Here is a 19344-nt window from a genome sequence, read left to right as displayed (position 1 = left end):
AGTCAATTTTATGTATTATATATATATATATATATATATATATATATAAATATTCATAATAAAAAAATAAAAATCAATTGTTTTTCTTTCAAAAAAGCAGTTCTAGCAATAAAATATATATATATATATATTTTATATATTTACTCTTTTATTCACTTTTTTCACATGCACATTTCCCTCTCCTAGCATGCTAATATATATATATATATATATATATATATATTTTATTGCTAGAACTGCTTTTTTGAAAGAAAAACAATTGATTTTTATTTTTTATTATGAACATTTATATATATATATATATATATATATTAGCATGCTAGGAGAGGGAAATGTGCATGTGAAAAAAGTGAATTAAAGAGTAAGTAACATTATATATGTGTGTATATACACACACATAGATATATATTATTACATATATAACATATATAATGTTATTTACTCTTTTATTCACTTTTTTCACATGCCCATTTCCTTCTCCTAGCATGCTTAAAGCGGAGCAGGCAGAAGTATAACCTCATATATGCCTACAATGTTACATGACGCCCTTTTATATAGTTATCATTCACATTTTTGAACCGTTTCAAACAACTATTTATTCAGATTGTACACAGAAGCAGCAAACTGAACCCAATATAAACAAAAACGTCAACAAACAAACAACAACATCTGTGTGTGTTGATATTTTTCTTTTCATAACAGTGCTGGATTTAACATTTATCCTTATATTTGTGCGTTTGGTTTATTTCTTTAAACTGAATTATGTTTAAATGATTGATATTGTCCTGACGAAAGCAGGGGCTACAGTGAATGGGAAACATTGCATCGGTCCAGATACTTTTAAAATGCTTTTTCTCTGATCGGAGCTTTGACCGAACATGCGTGTCCCTTTGGTTTTTGCAAATAATGAACGAGTACTTCATTAAAATGTATTTTATTTTGGTTTGTTCATCTTTAAAATGTCATTTTAATTTTGAAGATCATGGCGATCTTGTAACATGTAAATAAATCGTGTTAAAAATATTTTTGTCGCATACAGAGTGAGGACGGTGTTTCTGGTTTGCTGCCGGTGGTTAAGTTTAAAATCTGCTTTTTTTTTTTTTTTTTTTTCTCCAGAAATACAAGAAGGACTCAAATAGATATTTAGCCTTAAGTAACCTTCAACCCAACAAGTTTAAATTTTGTTGCAAGCAGAAATGTTGTTTTGTTTTCCCTGCAGTTGTTCATTGATTTTATAAAATGGTCCATCACTTTTTTATAAAATTTTAAATATAAAATATTAATTATAATATTATATATTAATTATTATTAATTATTTTATATATTATAAAAATATTAAATATAAAATTTTATAAAATTTTATAAAATTGATAAAATAAATTGAAAAAAAAAAAAAAAACACATTTTGTTTATGCATAGCATAAAGTCCAAAAAAATGACATTATATGCCATGTTAATTCATTCAAAATTTTTAAAAGATTGTGTGCCCCAACTGCTGCTCGGGTTCATCCATGATGTCAGAATTCGCCGATGATGCTGTGCTGTGTGTAGAACTGAACGGCACAAAATGAAATCTTTCCAACTGCATGCACGCTTCTAAAAAAAATCTGCCAAACCCTGTTTGTTGAATCTTAATCAACCAATTCAAGGTTTCCCTCAAACTCTTTCCCGTTGTATTTTTTTTTCCCCAGGTGTTTTTGGAAGGAGGACAGTTCGAGCGCGGCCTGACGGACATCTTCAACGTCGAGCTCGCCGCTCTTCTCAGCCCTCTGAGCAGAGTGACCATCGGCCACGACAACGACGGCGTCAGTGCGGGCTGGTACTGCGACAAGGTGGTGGTGCACTGTCCCTTCACCGGCGTGGAGCAGACCTTCCCCTGCGGCAAGTGGCTGGATGAGAAGGAGAACGACGGGCTGATCGAGAGAGAGCTCTACGAGATGGTGTCCCTCAGGCAGAAGAGGCTGAAGAGTAGGTCCCGAATCATCTCCCTCGTCGTCCACAGGTGTTTTCGTGTTGTGTATCCAGGTTTTTATTCACTCCAGGCAGATATTGAAGGCACGATTAAGGAAACCGGGGTTGGAACGGGTGGAGAAAAGCATCAGGGGTTCCATGAGATACAAGAACATCAGCCGGAAGGGAAGGAAAGGTGGAGGAAGCAGTGGTGAGATGGTCTACAAACACTGACCACAGGTCGCAGTGATGAAGATGTTGACCAGGATGGAGAGGATCAGGAAGGAGTCCATCATGTTAGATGTTTTGGAGAGAAGGTCTGAGATGGTTGGGTCATGGACAGAGGAGGGATTGTGAATATATTGGAAGAGGTTTAGAGGAAGAACGAAGAGAAGATTGATGGACGTAGTGAGAGAGGTTATGAAGGTAGAGAGGAGGATCCAGAGAATTGGGTCAGAAAAAGATTAAGGAAACTTCATGTTTCTTTAAAATCCGCTATATGAGTCACTTGTACTTTTCATATCTTCTACTTTCCATTGAGGGTCTTTTATTTCAAATAGCAGAAAAAGCATATCATAAAATAAGGAATCAGCAGCAGAAGTTAGAGCTGAGGAGTCCAAACTTTTTGCAAAGAGGGTCGTACTTGGTGAGGTGAAAATGTGCGACCGTTCAGCCTGACGTTCTTGGAGGCATCTGCACTTTCGTCGCAGGTTCTCAAGAAAGAGTCAAACTCTGTTCCTTCGGCCTCGAATCGTCTCTTAACGTCGGACGAAACGTCTTCGATTCTCCGTCCTTCGGTGTTACCACCCAGGGAAACATCAGCAAACATCTCGCTTCTTCTCAGGGCTAATTTTCTCCACCATTTCCGTCAGGCAGTCTTTAATAAATTCACGGCGTTGCAGACACAGTTGTTTTGTTTTGCGGCGGAAAAAATATTCCGATTTTGCCCTGAAAGCGACGGCCCTCGCTGTCAACTTTTGAAATGGGCTGGAAAGGATCTCGCAGAGTGTCTCCACAGGTCTACTGTCATCTTCTGGTGAAGAGCTGAAGGATAAAAAATAAAACTACAGACAAGTCGTACAACTGAACATTCCCGGTTGGATTCCCGGCTCCTCCTATTGTGTCCAAGTGTTGTTGAGCAAGAAGCTTCATTGCCTTCATTGCAGAGAACCAATTTCCCCATAGGGATTAATAAAGGATCAATTATAATAATGATTATATATATGTGTACAGTAAACCCTTGTTTTTCGCGGGGGTCGCGTTCCATAGGGAAAATCCGTGAAGTAGAAACCTTTATTTTTTTAATTATTATACAATTAAATACTCTATTATACATCGAAAAGAAAGAACAAACCATTTTACAGGCTCAATCATTTGTTTCACAAATAAAAGTACTGTACTTTAGAAATGCTTTTTTTCAACAAATAACTTCTGTACTGTCAAATAATAGTTTTAATCATCAATGTGAACAGAAGGCTTCAAATTGCAGAGATTAGCTCCGCCCACCGCCACCATATTGCTGTTGCGAAACTTCTTGCTGCTGTCGTCCTTATGTTTTTTTCTTCCTTCTTTATGGAACGAACGGAAGATTCATTCATTCCGTAATGCCGACCTACAGCCGCTTAGCTTTTAGCTTCCCTTAGCATGTCCAGAAGTTTAACTTTACCTGCCATAGATAGCATCTTCCGCTGCCTTTTGGGCCCTGCAAGGTGCTTTTGTCGCTCCAGAGCGTTTTGTCAACATGATGGGTTTTAGAGAAACTCAAAATTGCAAGAGAATTTGCACATACGTCATATAAATCCGGCAAGCTGTTTTACGTACGTGTACATATTAAAATGCAACGTTATCGACGCACAAGTAGAGAAGAAGCGGAGTGACTTTTTAGCCAATCAGAAAGCAGAACACAATGCACCATGCAAATCCGTAAAGTAGCGAAACCGTGAAAAGTAAACCGCTTTATAGCGAGGGATCTCTGTAGAGCGGATGGCATGAAGGGTGATATGAGTACGACTAAAACAGCTTTTTGTGCACTGCGTTTTATACTGTGGTTACCAGTGCTGTCACGTGCATATTATTGTTTTTATGACAGAGTCTGCGGGCCGGTGGCAATTTGAAAATGGGCCGCCTTTGGCCCGCGAGCCGGACGTTGGACATGCCTGGGTTAGAGCTTCTGTCTCACAGCCAGAAGGTCCCTGGTTGGATTCCCACTGGGAGGGACCTTTCTGGGTGCAGTCTCCATGTTCTGTGACTTGTTCCTAAGGGTTCCCCGGGTTCCTCCCACAGTCCAAACACATTCAGGAGGTTCACTGGAGACCCGACATGGTCCAGACATGGATGAGAGGGTGAATGGCTGGATGTCTCTAAATGTGACCCTTCCTGGGTGAACGTCCCTGTTCAGGATCAGCGGTATGGATGGGAATGAGCGAATGAATCAGAAGGGTCTGCACTTCTTCGCCTGCTGCATCACGCAGAACATGCAGGTAGAACGTGTTCTCCATCCAGTCCAGCTGGTTCACTGCAGTGAAAGATGCCTCGGTGGAGGACAAGCTGGAAGCTTTATTTATTAATTCATAATAAAAGTGGAGGCGGACAGTTTAAACATCAGGCGTGGAAGTTCAGAGAGCGATTCAGCCTCCCGAGTGAGCCAGGCGACGGCTTTTATTAGACAGAGTAAGCTGTGTTTGCTCGGGGAGGTCGAACCCGCAGCTGATAAAAGGTAATTAATCTGCGAGTGGCCGAGGAGAAGACGTACAGCGGGTGGGCGTGAAGGGAAGATCATTTGTCTGTGGCCGGGACAGAGTATGAGCAAACAGGAGAGGACTGGAGGGGAAGGGAAGAAGGGAACATGGGCTTCCTTACACCGTCCAAAAACATGCAGGAGCTTCTTCACAGACCCTAAACTTCCCCTGAGAGGGTGAACGGTTGCGTGAGTGAATTCTTGCCACCGGCCTACGTTTCCCCCTGCAAGACTTGAGAATCATACAAGTCACAGAAGCATTGAATGTTCTCCTCCCAGAACACCCCTGGTCCTTGTGGATCTGGACGTCGGACCTCGCCAATGCCGGGAGCGACGCGGACATTTACTTCCAGGTGTACGGACAGAAGGGCAAGTCCGATGAGATCAGACTGGACAACAAGACGGACAATTTTGAGCGAGGACAGGTGGACAAGTTCATGGTAAGTATCCGGTCTTTATCACTGATAAACTGCTACTAGTACTTGTTGAAGTCGTTCCTTAAAAGAGCATCAGCTGTTTTTGTTACGTGCCCCGACAGGTGGAGTTGCCAGATTTGGGACAGGTGACCAAACTGCGCATCTGGCACGAGAAGAAAAACCCTTTTGCGGGATGGCATTTGAGTAAAGTGAGTGAAATCTACATTCTCTCACACACACACACACAAACACAGTGGCCATGCAAGGCACCAATCAGGGCATCGGGACAACTGGAGGCTATACCAACAACTACTACTGCTAGTAACAGTACTCCAACCACTCCTACTGCTTGTTTACCAACTGAGTCTCAGCCGCCCCTACCACTAGTGCTAATAGTACACAACCACTGCTACTAGTACACTACTTCTGTGACTTGTACACAACCACTGCTACTAGTACACTACTTCTGCGACTAGTACACTACTTCTGTGACTTGTACACAACCACTGCTACTAGTACACTACCACTGCTACGAGGACACTACTTCTGTGACTAGTACACTACTTCTGCGACTGGTAGACTACTTCTGCGACTTGTAGACTACTATTGCTACTAGTACACTACCACTGCTACTAGTACACTACAACTGCTACTAGTACACTACTTCTGCGACTGGTAGACTACTTCTGTGACTTGTAGACTACTATTGCTACTAGTACACTACCACTGCTACTAGTACACTACACCTGTGACTTGTACACTACTATTGCTACTAGCACTCTACTATTGCTAATAGCACACTACTATTGCTACTAGCACACTACTACTGCTACATGGCTACTGCTACTGGCACACGACTATTGCTACTAGTATACTACCACTGCTACTAGTACACTACACCTGTGACTTGTACACTACTATTGATACTAGCACACTACTACCGCTACTAGTACATGACTACTGCTACTAGCACACGACTATTGCTACTAGTACACGTCTGCTGCTACTAGTAAACTACTACTGTGAGGACTATAAGCTACTACTTTTTCCCCACGTTTTGAACACTGCGGCTTAAACAACGGTGCAGCTTATTTATGTATTTTTTTCGGGGCTAACTAGTTTCATGACGGTTAAATATTTAGCCCTGTCACATCGCACCGATGAAATTCTGAGGTTGTTCAATTCTGACGCCGAAGAAGACGACTTCAATGGTTTTCGTGCGCGGGAGGAAGACCAAGATAGCGATCAGCTGGAGTAGGACAAAGCGGGGATAGAAAATGGATGGATGGATGGACTTTTCCTCGTGTTATTTGTTATTCATCTTTTTCATCGGCCGTATTACAGGTACTGTTCGGAAAACAGCATTTCCAGTAGGTATTTGTGGATGTTACCGGTATGGATTTAATTACATAAAAGTTTCTGTGCAAATATTTCGTGTTACACCGTGGACACCGGCGGCTTATAGAGAAGTGCGGCCTATATATGAACACATAGATTTACTTTGTTATTTTTAGCCGGTGCGGCTTATATTCAGGTGCGCTCAATAGTCAGGAGAATACGATACTACAACTACTACCTCAACAAGTACTCCGGGTATCGCACCGCCAACCAGCACTCAAATGCCACTAACCATTGAGTCATCCTTAAATTCATAGATTACTCATTGCTTTGGATACTTTTATTCCTCCCTTGTAAACTAAAACTCATCGTTGAGAAGATAACGAGGCGGCTCAGATACCATTTCTATGCGCCGATTGTTCCATCTTCTGTTTTTGCGCGAATGAAAGATCGACCGTGTTCCTAAACATCACGTCTCCGCCCATCAGGCTACGCTAATGAAAACACTAACAAAGGACAAGTATTCCTTCCCCTGTGAACGCTGGCTGGACACAAACGAAGACGACAATGAGGTTGTGAGAGAACTTCCTGCCACCGGAGAGCTGATTTCCGAAGCACTGACCGGTACGTGCACGCACCTACATATAGACGATCATCTATACCAGTCAAACTCAAATACACGGTGTTTATATGGCTTTTTGGAACATAGTCTGTTGTGAAACCAAACCTCTTCATCTAGTCCACTTTCTGGCACCTTTGAGTCACGTCCAGTTCCTTGTGCTCCTCGGTTGTAGCCACATTGGCTCGACATACAAGACAAACAGGTCTGTCTTTTATATATGGACACAGATTTTCTGCTTCCTGTCCAGAAAGCTCCTGTTTTCTCCTTTTCTTTTCCATATTTTTCAGAGGGCTAGCACAGTGCCAGTATTAGCATAAGGTTGCTATGACTACTGTCAACAGGAAAGAGGGCGTTTATTGGTCCTGCTGTGATTTTTTGCTCCAAAACACCAGCAGGGCATTCTGGGATTTGTAGTATTAGCAGTACATGCGCTGTAGGCTAGAACACCGGCAGGCCAGCTCTAATAGTCATTTGGTATGGATTTGCGTGCCAAATATGCCATAATTTCCGGACGATAAGCCGCGACTTTTTTCACGTAAACAATGATGCAACTGATATATGGACTTTTTTGGGTGGGGGACGCTAACGAGCTTCACGACGCTAAAACGTTTATCCTCGTCACATCGGACCGATGAAACGACCGGGAAATTCTGAGTCCGTTCAACTCCAACACCGAAGAAGACGACTTTGACGGTTTTAGCGCACAGGAGGTAGTCCGACATAGCGATCGGCTAGCCCAGGGGTCGGCAACCCATAACTCCCAAAGAGCCATTTGGACCCGGTTTCCTCGGAAAAGAAAACTCTGGGAGCCGCGATTACTTTTTGACGTCTAAAATAAAGGTACCACTGTATATATTGCTTTTTATTACCTTTACACTTTGTATAAACAATTGTGTAGTGTGTTGCTTCTGAAATTCACAAAGTATTGCGGAGAAAATTAAATTTTATTTATGTAATGAACTCATTTTGAGCTTTCAGAGCGTGTAGCGGCGCCTTGACCTGAATTTTAAAAATAAATCAGGAAAAAATCACTGTGTCAGTAAACAATAAAAAATAAGGATTTGCAAAATATCTTCATAAATATTTCTTTTACCTGGTTTATGGGACTTCTGCTCCTGAACTTCTGCGCACAGCATCTGCAAATCGGGACTTCACCGGCTGGCGGGTATACCGGCTTCGACGAGTGTGATGTTATTTTGTGCAGCGAAAAATAATAAATATAATTTCATTTAATATTTCAAGATCACAATAATCCTCCAACTTAGAACTAAAAGTTAAAAAAAGGAATTAACACAAATAAAATACACTTCAATTAAATATTTATAATTCATTTTCCCAAGCCGCTCGGAGCCGCAGTGTAAAGATGGAAGAGCCGCGGGTTGCCGACCCCTGGACTAGCCGGTGCGGCTTATATTCAGGTGCGCTCAATAGTCCAGAAATTACGGTACAAATTTGGCCCGCGGGCCGGAGTTTGACTCCTATGATCCACACATACTGTCTCCTTGCACGGTGATGCTTTGGCTGCAGATATCGTCGTGTCTTGCAGTGATAAAGTACAGAGTGACCGTTTGCACCGGGACCGTCGGCGGCAGCGGCACCGACGCCTCGGTGTTTCTCAATCTGATCGGCGACCAGGGGGACACCGGCGACCGGCAGCTGGTCAACTGCAAGAACAACATCAACAAGTTCGAGAAAGGAAACGTGGGTGGAGCCGAGGGTCGTTTCTGCAGAAACCGAAGCGGCGTGGTAACGTCTCGTTCTTTGACAGAATGACGAGTTTATTTTGGAGGCCGTGGCCATCGGGCAGATCCGCAGGGTGAGAATCGGCCACGACGGCAAAGGCGGCGGCTGCGGCTGGTTTCTGGACAAAGTGGTCGTCAGAGAAGAGGGGCAAACGGAAACCCAAGCCGTGGAGTTCCCCTGTCGCAGGTCAGCGTCCGAAACGCCCACAGCTTCGCTTTGTGTGAATTCCAATCCCGTCCTCGCTCGTACTCCGCAGGTGGCTGGACCGCAACGAGGATGACGGGCAGATTGTTCGAGAGTTAGTCCCTTTCTCCAACGGACAACGTCTTTACAGTAAGCCGGGGAGGAACCGCACTGGCTTCTCCATCCTCAACTTGATGTCGCCTCATTGGTGCGTTCTCTCCAGACGTCAGCTATCACATCGAGGTGAAGACGGGTAAAGTTCCCGGTGGGAGTTCGGACTCGGCGGTGTACGTGAAGCTCTACGGGGAGAAAGGCGACACCAGCAAGATGATGCTGGTGGTCTCTGACAACAACCTGGGGAACTATTTCGAGACGGGTCGCATCGACATCTTCACGGTGGAAACCTTAGACATCGGACAGGTGAGATGGTGGAATGTGTGGATTTTCCTCTTGCCCTCTTCTTGTAGAAGGACTTTCATGTTCAGAGCGCTGAGAAACCATCTCCATCCCATCTCCAAGGTGAGGAAGGTGTCTTTGGGTACATTGGAAATCGGTGATGAAACGAGGTTGCACGGTGGCGCAGTGGTTAGAGCTTCCACCTCATCGCAACCTTTCTGCGTGGAGCCTCCATGGTCCTCCGGGTTCCTCCCACAGCCTCACAGGAGGTTCATTGGAGACCTTCTGCAGGACAGAGGACTTCAAAATATATTAAAATAAACAACAGTGTCGTCAGCGTATAGAATCTTTGCAAATGTTTAAACTGGTGTTCTTTCTAGGTTGTCCACGTTGTCCAGAAGGTTTTTTCTGTTTGACGTTTCCCCCTAAACGCTGTTGGACTCGTCTGCTAGATTGTTGAGTGTTTGGTGGACAATGAGGCCTCAAACTACAAATAAAATACGCCTTCCTGTACATGACGGTGGTTTGAATGTGAAAAACATCTTGTCGAACTTCTCATCCAAACCCCAGATTAACCGCATGGTGATTGGCCACAACAACGAAGGGATGCGTGCTGGTTGGTTCCTGGACAGCGTTCAGATCCTGGTTCCTGTGAGTGGAAAGCACTACATGTTCCCTTGCCACCGCTGGCTGTCCAAGGATGAAGCTGACGGAAAGACCGAGGTGGAGTTTTACCCCAGCGAGATCCTGGACACGGAGCAGCGTAAGCAACATTCGGACACGTATGCTTTGTGTGCGTGAAGAATCCTCCGGGATGAGTGGTGGAACATCTACAAGGAGACGAGCTCAGTCCAGATGCATAAGATCTGAAGGTCCAATAGGTTTCTCTGCACCCAAATGGTATTCTCTGAGTTATAGCCCTGGGATTTTATGACCCCAGTGGTGTCTGCCTGTTCTTTTTCCACGTTGCAAGTCTTGATCGATGTGTACAGGTCGTTCTTCTGGAGACATTTTGAATCTGTCACTCCATGTTTGGCACTGATGACGCTCCGTCGAGGAGACCAACCGGTGTCCAGTTCTTCACTCACAAGAGCATTTATTCAAAATGGACAGCCCTAAAAAAAACTAGGTCATTAAAAAAGAAAACTGTTTTTTGTTACACCAGAACTCTTGTCTTTCTACAAGAAAATGTGAATAAGTTAAATGAATCATATGATGAGAGAGTAATTGGTTTATTTACTAATAGTGTCATATCAAGCAACAACAAACAATAGAGCTGTTTATCGGTAATATATTCAGAATTTTTACACGTTCTTTTATTAATACATCCGTTTGTTTTGTCTCGTAACTTTGAAGATCCATCTCAATTCATCTCTTAAAGAAAAAAAAGGAAGCCCTTAATTTAGTCACACATACAGCAAACAAAACAACGTTATCAGCAAAATGTGACACTGCATTGAACCACCGTGGATGGAGATGGTCGCCCTCTGAACGCCGGTCGGGGTTCAATGTCGAGCCAAATATGTTGAAAAATAAAATCACATAAAAATATCAAATGAATAAAATCTATTCCGTGAGTAGGATGAGCGGCAGACAATGGATTGATGGATGAAATAAAATATGTCCTTAATATGAGTAAACACACTAGTAGCTCATAATCGGATAATAATTAGCTGTTGTTCACAAAGACTTGTTTCTTATTTCTTATTTATTTTCTAATAAATGCACCTTCTGTTATGGATTTGTTTTGCTTTGTCACTCTAGAACAGGGGAGGGCAAAACTACGGCCCGCGGGCCACATCCGGCCCGTCGGTCTTTTTAATCCGGCCCGCCAAAAATCGGTACAGAATTCATACTTAATGTGAATGATTGAATGATTGGATCAATGAATGCCAGAGCTCAAACAGGAGATTATTTTCTTTTTGGAGCGACTTGAGAGTTTTCCTGAGCTGAATGACACGGATTAGCTTTGTGATTTAGCCTCTACTGTGGACGTACCCTGGACGTGAAGCTACGAGGGAAAATCTGGTTCGTGCATGAAACGCAAGCAAACGTCAGAGCCTTCAAAACCAAGCTGGTTTTATTTTCAAAGCAAATTTCAGACGAGTCTGATAAGTATTGTTAACAAATGCGTTTTTCATTCTTTTTTATTCTTTATATGTATCGTACCTTGTGCTGACCCGGCCCGTCTGTCGAATTTTAAAAGTCAACACGGCCCCTGAGACACAAAGTTTGCCCACCCCTGATCTAGAAGAACCACCTTGGAGGAAGTTAATAGGCCTTTTATTTGCAAGTGACAGCTTTGCCAAACTCCCTGTCCCGTCTTTCTCTTGCCAGTGATCAACTACGAGATCACGGTGGTGACCGGGGACGTGATATTTGCCGGCACGAATGCCAAAGTGTTCATCCAGATCTACGGCGACGGAGGGAAGACCGATGTTCTTTTGCTCAAAAGCAGATCCAACGTCTTTGAGCGGGACTCGGCGGACATTTTCAAGGTAGGCGAGGACGGTAAACCCGTGGTTGGAACATCTGACCGAACTCCCGCGTTTTCCCAGATCGAGGCCAAAGACGTCGGGAAAATATACAAGATCCGCATCGGTCACGACGACTCGGACATCGGCGCCGGCTGGTTCCTGGAGGAGGTCGACGTGAAGCGTCTTACCGTCGCCATGGTGCCCAAGCAGAAGAGGAAGGACGACAAGAGGAAGAAGAAGAAGAAGAAGGAGGAGGACGAAGACGAGGACGGCGAGGAGGAGATGCAGGAAGTGGTGTTGACGTATCACTTTCCCTGCTCGCGGTGGCTGGCTCGCGGCGAGGAGGACGACGAGCTGGTGGTGGAGCTGCTGCCTGAGGGCGAGGAGGAGCTGGAAGGTACGTATGGACGGCGTGCGTCGGTCGACCCGTTGGGTCGGGTTAAAGCGCCGTTCGTAATCCGTCCCCCCTTTTGTCTTTCACCAGTCAACACCTACGAAGTGAGCGTCTTCACCGGGGACGTCCTGGGGGCCGGGACCGACGCCAACGTCCACGTTAATATTTACGGGGACAACGGAGACACCGGAGAACGTTATCTCAAGAACTCGGACTACTTGAATAAGTTTGAGCGAGGGCAGGTACGCGGCGCTTATCGGTAATGCTACGCAAATCAGCTAACGATAAGAGATAAGACCTCCCGTTAATTACCGTCGCAGACGCAGCGGGAAGATACCGAGACGGAAGTAGTTTTGCTCCGTCGGAAATCAGGAGCTGAAAATGTAACGGTCAAAAGGTCTTCTTCTACCGAGGTTCTGGTAGAGCGACGCTCCCTCTCCTCATGGTGTCAACGCACCTGTCCTACTTCTGCTGACCTCCACAACATTAAATATTCATCCGAACATCGCTCCATAGGGACATAAAACACGTCCGCAGACAATTAGCCGGGTTTTTTCCCTCCATAGATCAAAATCTAGTCTTGCCTGATGTCGTCCAGTGATGGAACTTCATGAATACTTAACAACCGTGCACTATCTCATGTGTCAATTTAACCAAAGTATGAATCTAAATTAGAAGTCTTGGTTTAAAAAATAAAAAGGAACACGGGTTTAGATTTGCTTCTGTGACTACGAACGGGAGAGTTTCTCTTCTGGGGCTGAATTTCCTGCTAATTACTGTGAGAAAATGAACATTTTCATGACGACCGTGTTAAAAGTCGCTGATGACCTCCAGTTGGACGGCCGCCAGTGACCTTTAACCCCCCGTTTCATCCAGGGATACCAGACAAGGTCACGGAAGATGGAATAACAGACCCGGAGACATCGGATTCTAGAAATGTCAAAATGCAAGAAGTAAAAAAAAAGAGAGAGATAGCCTTATTTGTGATGTTTAGACCAAATGAATCAGAAACGCTCAGAAATCCTGCAGCATCGACTTCAAGTGAAACTCTTTTCTGAGTGATATTTTGCTGTCTGGTCTCGGGGTTTCATCCCAAAATGTGGAATCTGCACCCAGACTTCACAGCTTCTTCACGCTCCGTCACCTTTCATCTAATTGGACCTGCGGTTCCCGCGGACAGGCAGGCGAACCTTCTCCGTCACGGAACCTCGGGCAAAGAATTCCAGAAAAGAATCTTGTGCTTCTCAGGAGGACGTATTCACGGTGACGGCCATCGATCTGGGCCCCCTGAAGAAGCTCCGGATCCGTCACGACAACACCAACTGCGCGTCGTGGTACCTGGACCGCGTGGAGATCGTGGACACAAAGGACGACACGACGTAGGCGCAGCTCCCCTGAAGCGCCGGCTAGCGTAGCCGCTATGTAACGCCTGTCGTTGTTGTTGTCGCAGGTACTATTTTCCGTGTAACCGCTGGCTGGCGGTGGACGAGGACGACGGGCAGATAGCGAGGGAGCTGGTCCCGGTGGACGAGGCCTTCATGAGGAAGGACGAGGAGGACGCGGGCGCTACACTGGGCCTGGAGCAGAAATGTAAATGTAGTGTCGTAGCAGCAAAAAGGGGATCCCCTGTAAAAGTAGCCATTGTTTCACGTTTACCTTTCAGCAATGTCTACTACGTATACCATCAAAATAAAGACCGGAGAAAAGAAGAACGCCGGGACGGACGCCAATATCTTCATCGTTTTATTTGGAGAGAACGACGACACCGGTAAAAACGCCGAGCCGCGGACGCCGCCGAATCCTCGCAGCCCGATTTATGACGGACCAACCTCGCCCCCCCTCCAGGGATCGTCAACCTGAAGGCCTGCAAGAAGTACAAGAACAAGTTTGAGCAGGGGATGATCAACGAGTTCACCGTGGAGGCGGTGGATCTGGGTGATCTGGAAAGACTGCGCATCGGTCACGACAACGCAGGTGTGGGACGGCGGACGGTCTCGCCAAAAGTAAGCCGTGGCATTTACGTGACCCGTTCTCACCCCCAGGAGGGTCTTCTGGCTGGTTCCTGGACTGGGTCGAGGTTGACGCCCCCTCGCAGGGTCAGAGGCTACGCTTCCCGTGTGGTCGCTGGCTGGACAGGAGCGAGGACGACGGCGCAATCGTCAGGGATTTGTATCCCGCTGAGCTCCAGACCGAGCTGTACACGCCCTGTGAGTGAAACCAAATCGAAACTCATCGGTAAAACAGAGCAAGCTTTGAAGGTCTAGAGGTCCCAAGGGGTCTCAGAGATGCAGTCCAGAGAAGACATGCAGTTCTACCTTCTTCTTCTTCTTCTTCAGTCGGCTTTTCCCTTCAGGTGTCGCCACAGCGAGTCAACTTTCTCCATCTAACCCTATTCTCTGGATCCTCCTCTCTCACACCAACTACCTTCATATCTTCTCTTACGACGTCCATAAATCTTCTCTTTGGTCTTCCTCCAGACCTCCAATTCCAGCATCCGTCTACCAATATATTCTCTATCCCTCCTCTGTCCATGACCCGACCATCTCAGTCTGGCTTCTCTGACCTTCTCTCCAAAACATCTAACATGTGCTGTTCCTCTGATGGACTCATTCCTGATCCTCTCCATCCTGGTCACTCCCAAAGAGAACCTCAACATCTTCATCTCTGCAACCTCTAGTTCTGCCTGCTGTCTTTTGGTCATTGGAACAGTTTCTAGTCCAAACATCATCTCTGGTCTCACCACTGTCTTGTACACCTTTTCCTTTTATTCTGGCTGATGTTCTTCTATCTCTTGGTGCCCCTGACACTTTTCTCCACCCATTCCAACCTGCTTGGACCGTCTCTTCACCTCTTGTCCACACTCTCCTACGCTCTGGACTGTTGACCCTAAGTACCTGAGATCCTCCAGCTTCTTGATCTCCACTCCCTGTAGCCTCACCGTTCCACCCGAGTTCCTCTCATTCACACACATATATTCTGTCTTGCTGCGACTAACTTTATTAAACTGAAACCAGGTGGCACATCGGTTAGCGCCTGTGCCTCACAGCTAGAAGGTCAGAGCCTGCAGGCCGGTGGCAATTTGAACACGGGCCGCCTTTGGCCCGCGAGCCGGACGTTGGACATGCCGGGGTTAGAGCTTCCGCCTCACAGCCAGAAGGTCCCAGGTTGGATCTTTCTGTGAGGAGTCTCCATGTTCTCCCCGTGTCTGCGTTGGGTTCCTCAGGGTTCTCCGGGTTCCTCCTGCAGTCCAAACCCATGCAGGAGGTTCACTGGAGACCCTGAAGTGTCCAATATGTGTGAATGAGACTGAACGGTTGAACGTCTCTACAAAACCCCTTGTGATCGACTGAATCAATAGATTTCAGGTGCTAAAACCTTAGTAGATGACCTTCCACACGGGTGTGAGCGAGCGCCAACCCGTTCCATCTCCTCACAAAGCGAGTGAGAAGCTGCCTCGTTGTCCTCCGACTCCCCAGTCGTGCCGTACGAGGTGAAGGTTTATACAAGCGATGTGTTCGGCGCCGGGACGGACGCCGACGTGTTCATCGTTTTATACGGACAGAAGGGAGTTTGCACTCAGCAGAAGCACCTGTGCGTCAACAAGCGAGAGAGACGGCTGTGCTTCGAAAGGGGAGCCGAGGACATGTTCATCGTGGAGGTCAGGACTTCTTCTCGGAACGAGCGTCCTGGAGAAAAACGGTAGTACGTAATAACGTACATGTTTGTCTCACCCAGCTGGAAGATGTGGGTGATGTTATAGAGAAGATCAGGGTCGGGCACGACAACCGCGGCACCAACGCGGGATGGCACCTGGACAGAGTGGAGATCAGACGCCAGTTGAGGAAAGGAAAGGTCTGAGAAGGTCCGACAAGCCGTCTCCCGTCCCCCGGATCCGGGTTTGAGGGTTTATCTGTAACTCGCCAGGGTTCGGAGACGACCATCTTCCCCTGCGAGCGTTGGCTGGCCAAGTCCGAAGACGACGGGGAGACGGTGAGGGAGCTGGTCCCGTCGGACATCATCACCCAGAAGCTGCTGAGGGACGGCACTCTGAAACACTCCGAGACAGAGGTGGAGGACGCTCTGGAAAGTAGGTTTATCCCGACCGCACGGAGCTACCCAGCTTTTTAGAGATGCGGAGATGATGTATGGATGAGAAGGTGAGCGGTTGGATGGTTCCATAGGACTTCTGAATTTGCGAGTCCACGTCGGACACAAGTTTGAATGAGTCCATCTTGTATGTCTCCATGTGGGCCATAAATCCATCCATCCAACCCCATACAAGGTCTTGCAGGTGTCAAAACTCCAAACATTTTCTCTCTAATTCCTTTTAAACGTATCGATTAATTGACAGAAAGTTGGATTGATCGTTGAACTCAGGATCAGTTGAGCCAGTATCCTTCCAATCCGAGCCAGGTGTTTCCCGGTTTTCTGGGTTTTGCTGTGGGTGCCGTTCAGGAAACAGAAGGCCTCGCAAACAAAACCTGTTCTTCATCTTCTGGACTCACCGCCGACCTTCTGTTCCACCCCAGCCCACACTTACCAGGTGTCTGTGCGAACCGGTGACATGTACTGCGCAGGAACCGACGCCAACGTTTTCCTCACCCTCTTCGGAGACCTGGGAGACACCGGCGAGCGGAGACTCGCCAAGTCGGAGAACAACAAAAATAAATTCGAGAGAGGAGAGGTATGGGAAGAGAGGATTGACGTTCCACGTATCACAAACCGGGTTCGGTGGTGTCGCCACTCGGTATGTCCCACGTGCTTCTCAGGTGGACAAGTTCACCATCGAGGCCGTGGACCTGGGCGAGGTGTTCAAGATACGTATCCGCCACGACAACTCCAAGATGGGAGCCGACTGGTACCTGGACCAGGTGGAGGTGCTGGACGTGGAGACCGAAGAGGTCTACATGTTCCTGTGTGAGCGCTGGCTGTCAAAGAAGAAGGAGGATAAACGCGTGGAGAGGGTCTTCTACGCAAAGGTCGGTCCAAGTCTTTAGCCCTTCAGCCGGTCTCGTATTTACACGAGCATGCGTTTCAGGGCTTCAGCGGGGAAAGACATTTGGATTCTAAGAAGATCACGCCGGGCAAACTGGAGCTGGACAAGAACGCAAACAAGAAGAAGAAGAAGAAGAAGAAAGCGGCGGCGTCGGAAGAAGGTCCAAGTAAGGTCATACCCGAAGGAAAGGGTTTCCTTTAAAAAAAAGAGGGTGAGAACTGACTTTGTCGTGAAGAAGGAAGAGACAATCGTTCACACGTCAAAGACACGCAACCGTTCTCCCGCTCCTTCTCATGATTTCACACCATTTAGCATTTAGCATAGCATTCACGCGCTTCCGTTTTCCCAGTCATCCCCTACCACTTCACTCTGTGCACGGGGGTCGACCGCGACGCCAGCACGACGGCGAGGGTCTACGTCATCGTCCTTGGGCCCGGCGACGTGGAGACCGACCGACTGTGGCTGGACCTGCCGGAGGGGAAGCGCTCGTTCCGGGCCGGCGCCATGGAGCATTTCACGTGTTACGGAACGGACGTTGGAGAGATCAAGAGGGTGGAGGTCAGTCCCTCCGGGCCCGACGTGACCTTCTCGCATCCAACCACGTGGTAGACCCAACCGAACCCGACCCCGTGTCCTCCTCAGCTGGGCCACAACGGCGCCACGCCGGAGAGCTGCTGGTTGGTGGACGAGCTGTCGGTAGCCGTGCCGACCAAAGGTATCAAGTACATCTTTCCTTGTAAGTGCTGGTTGGCCAAAGACAGAGGGGACGGTCTGACGGCGAGACTCTTCAACGTGCTGGACGCCAACATGATCAGCATAAACCGCAAAGTGAGTCGCGACGGCGAAAACAATGAGGACCAGGAGCGGTTTGACAGGAGGGCGAAATGTCGTGGCAGGTGATTTACTCGACCACGGTGGTGACGGGCGACACGCAGTACGCAGGGACCGATACCGGCATCTTCATCACCGCGTACGGAGCCAATGGCAGCACGGAGGAAATGCCGCTGCCCAAGAACGGGGTCAGGTCGGTCCTGGAGCTCCGGTTTGGTTGCTTCAGATGACGGAGACACCTCTCAGGAATGTATCTACTCATTCAGATTTGAGAGAGACCAGGAGGACACGTTCAACCTGGAGATAGACGACATCGCTCCTCTGAAGAAGGTCAGAGTTCGGATCGACGGCAACGGGAGTCGCCCCGATTGGTTCCTCGACCAGGTAGCTCTTCTGCGTCGTCCGCCTCCACGGAGATCCGAGTTGAACTTCAGTTGTCAAAGAGGCGTAGCGGGAAACGCTAAATGTCCGGCAACGTCCTTCTAGATCCTGATGAGAAACCTCAACACAGAAGAGGTTTACGTCTTCACCTACAACAACTGGCTGTCCAAGACTAAAGGCCCGAGAAGGACCAAGATGTGTGAGCTGGCTGCCGTGGTGGATGAAGAGGAGATGGTGGAGAGGACCACCTATGCCATCCAAGTGCAGACCAGCGATATCGGAGGTGGGTGGTCGGATCTGAACCGCAGAGTCCCGGCGCTAAAGATGGACCGACGGTGCTTTCCGATCGACGTTCCAGGCGCCGGCACGGACGCCAACGTGTTCCTGATGGCGTTCGGAGAGTTCGGAGATTCGGGGACGCTGCCGTTGAAAGAGAGCACCAACAGGAACAAGTTCGAACGCAAGTCCAGGGACGTGTTTCGGTTCCCCGACATGCTCAGCCTGGGCGAGCTCTCCAAAGTCCGGGTCTGGCACGACAACAAAGGTGAGCAGTGAGCAGATGTTCTCTCAGGGTGGAACCAGACCATTAGCTTAAGGCGCATCTGTCGGTTAGCCAGCTAACGGCTACATCTATTCATCTACATGTCCTTCTCCTCCTTGTGGACTCAGGGCCGGCTCCAGGCTGGCATCTGGAGTACATTGACGTCCGGGACGAGGCCATGGAGCAGAATTTTCGCTTCCCCTGCGACCGCTGGCTAGCCAAAAACGAGGAGGACGGCCAGATCATGCGGGAGCTGGCTTGCGCCAATAACGACTCCGTAGACCTCAGCGACAAAACCAGTCAGTGGAGATCGGATGCTCATCGGTGGAATGAAGATAC

General features: G+C 47.3%; 1 protein-coding gene across 1 annotated transcript in view; it reads left to right on the top strand.

Annotated features, from left to right (window-relative positions):
• The window catches only part of loxhd1b (lipoxygenase homology PLAT domains 1b), a 28855-nt gene that overhangs the window by 6955 nt on the left and 2556 nt on the right, over positions 1-19344 (top strand). The window contains exons 11-40 of the mRNA XM_086174372.1: positions 1692-1968; positions 4967-5127; positions 5226-5312; positions 6930-7065; positions 8610-8764; positions 8832-8992; positions 9063-9139; positions 9213-9409; positions 9956-10148; positions 11723-11883; positions 11944-12259; positions 12347-12498; positions 13505-13635; positions 13707-13846; positions 13920-14024; positions 14102-14230; positions 14299-14463; positions 15733-15914; positions 15992-16108; positions 16181-16343; positions 16786-16940; positions 17026-17235; positions 17295-17418; positions 17602-17810; positions 17895-18080; positions 18149-18276; positions 18350-18467; positions 18570-18747; positions 18823-19008; positions 19134-19304. Of these exons, the coding sequence (XP_086030498.1) occupies positions 1692-1968; positions 4967-5127; positions 5226-5312; positions 6930-7065; positions 8610-8764; positions 8832-8992; positions 9063-9139; positions 9213-9409; positions 9956-10148; positions 11723-11883; positions 11944-12259; positions 12347-12498; positions 13505-13635; positions 13707-13846; positions 13920-14024; positions 14102-14230; positions 14299-14463; positions 15733-15914; positions 15992-16108; positions 16181-16343; positions 16786-16940; positions 17026-17235; positions 17295-17418; positions 17602-17810; positions 17895-18080; positions 18149-18276; positions 18350-18467; positions 18570-18747; positions 18823-19008; positions 19134-19304 (4870 nt within the window). The remainder of the gene's footprint in view (positions 1-1691; positions 1969-4966; positions 5128-5225; positions 5313-6929; positions 7066-8609; positions 8765-8831; positions 8993-9062; positions 9140-9212; positions 9410-9955; positions 10149-11722; positions 11884-11943; positions 12260-12346; positions 12499-13504; positions 13636-13706; positions 13847-13919; positions 14025-14101; positions 14231-14298; positions 14464-15732; positions 15915-15991; positions 16109-16180; positions 16344-16785; positions 16941-17025; positions 17236-17294; positions 17419-17601; positions 17811-17894; positions 18081-18148; positions 18277-18349; positions 18468-18569; positions 18748-18822; positions 19009-19133; positions 19305-19344) is intronic.

The sequence above is a fragment of the Fistularia commersonii genome, chromosome 26 (genome assembly GCF_037954325.1).
Source record: "Fistularia commersonii isolate RoL2024-O1a breed Wild chromosome 26, RoL_Fcom_v1.0, whole genome shotgun sequence".
NCBI lineage: Eukaryota > Metazoa > Chordata > Actinopteri > Syngnathiformes > Fistulariidae > Fistularia > Fistularia commersonii.
Note: the sequence above shows the minus strand (reverse complement) of the source record. Positions and strands in the feature narration are given on the sequence as shown.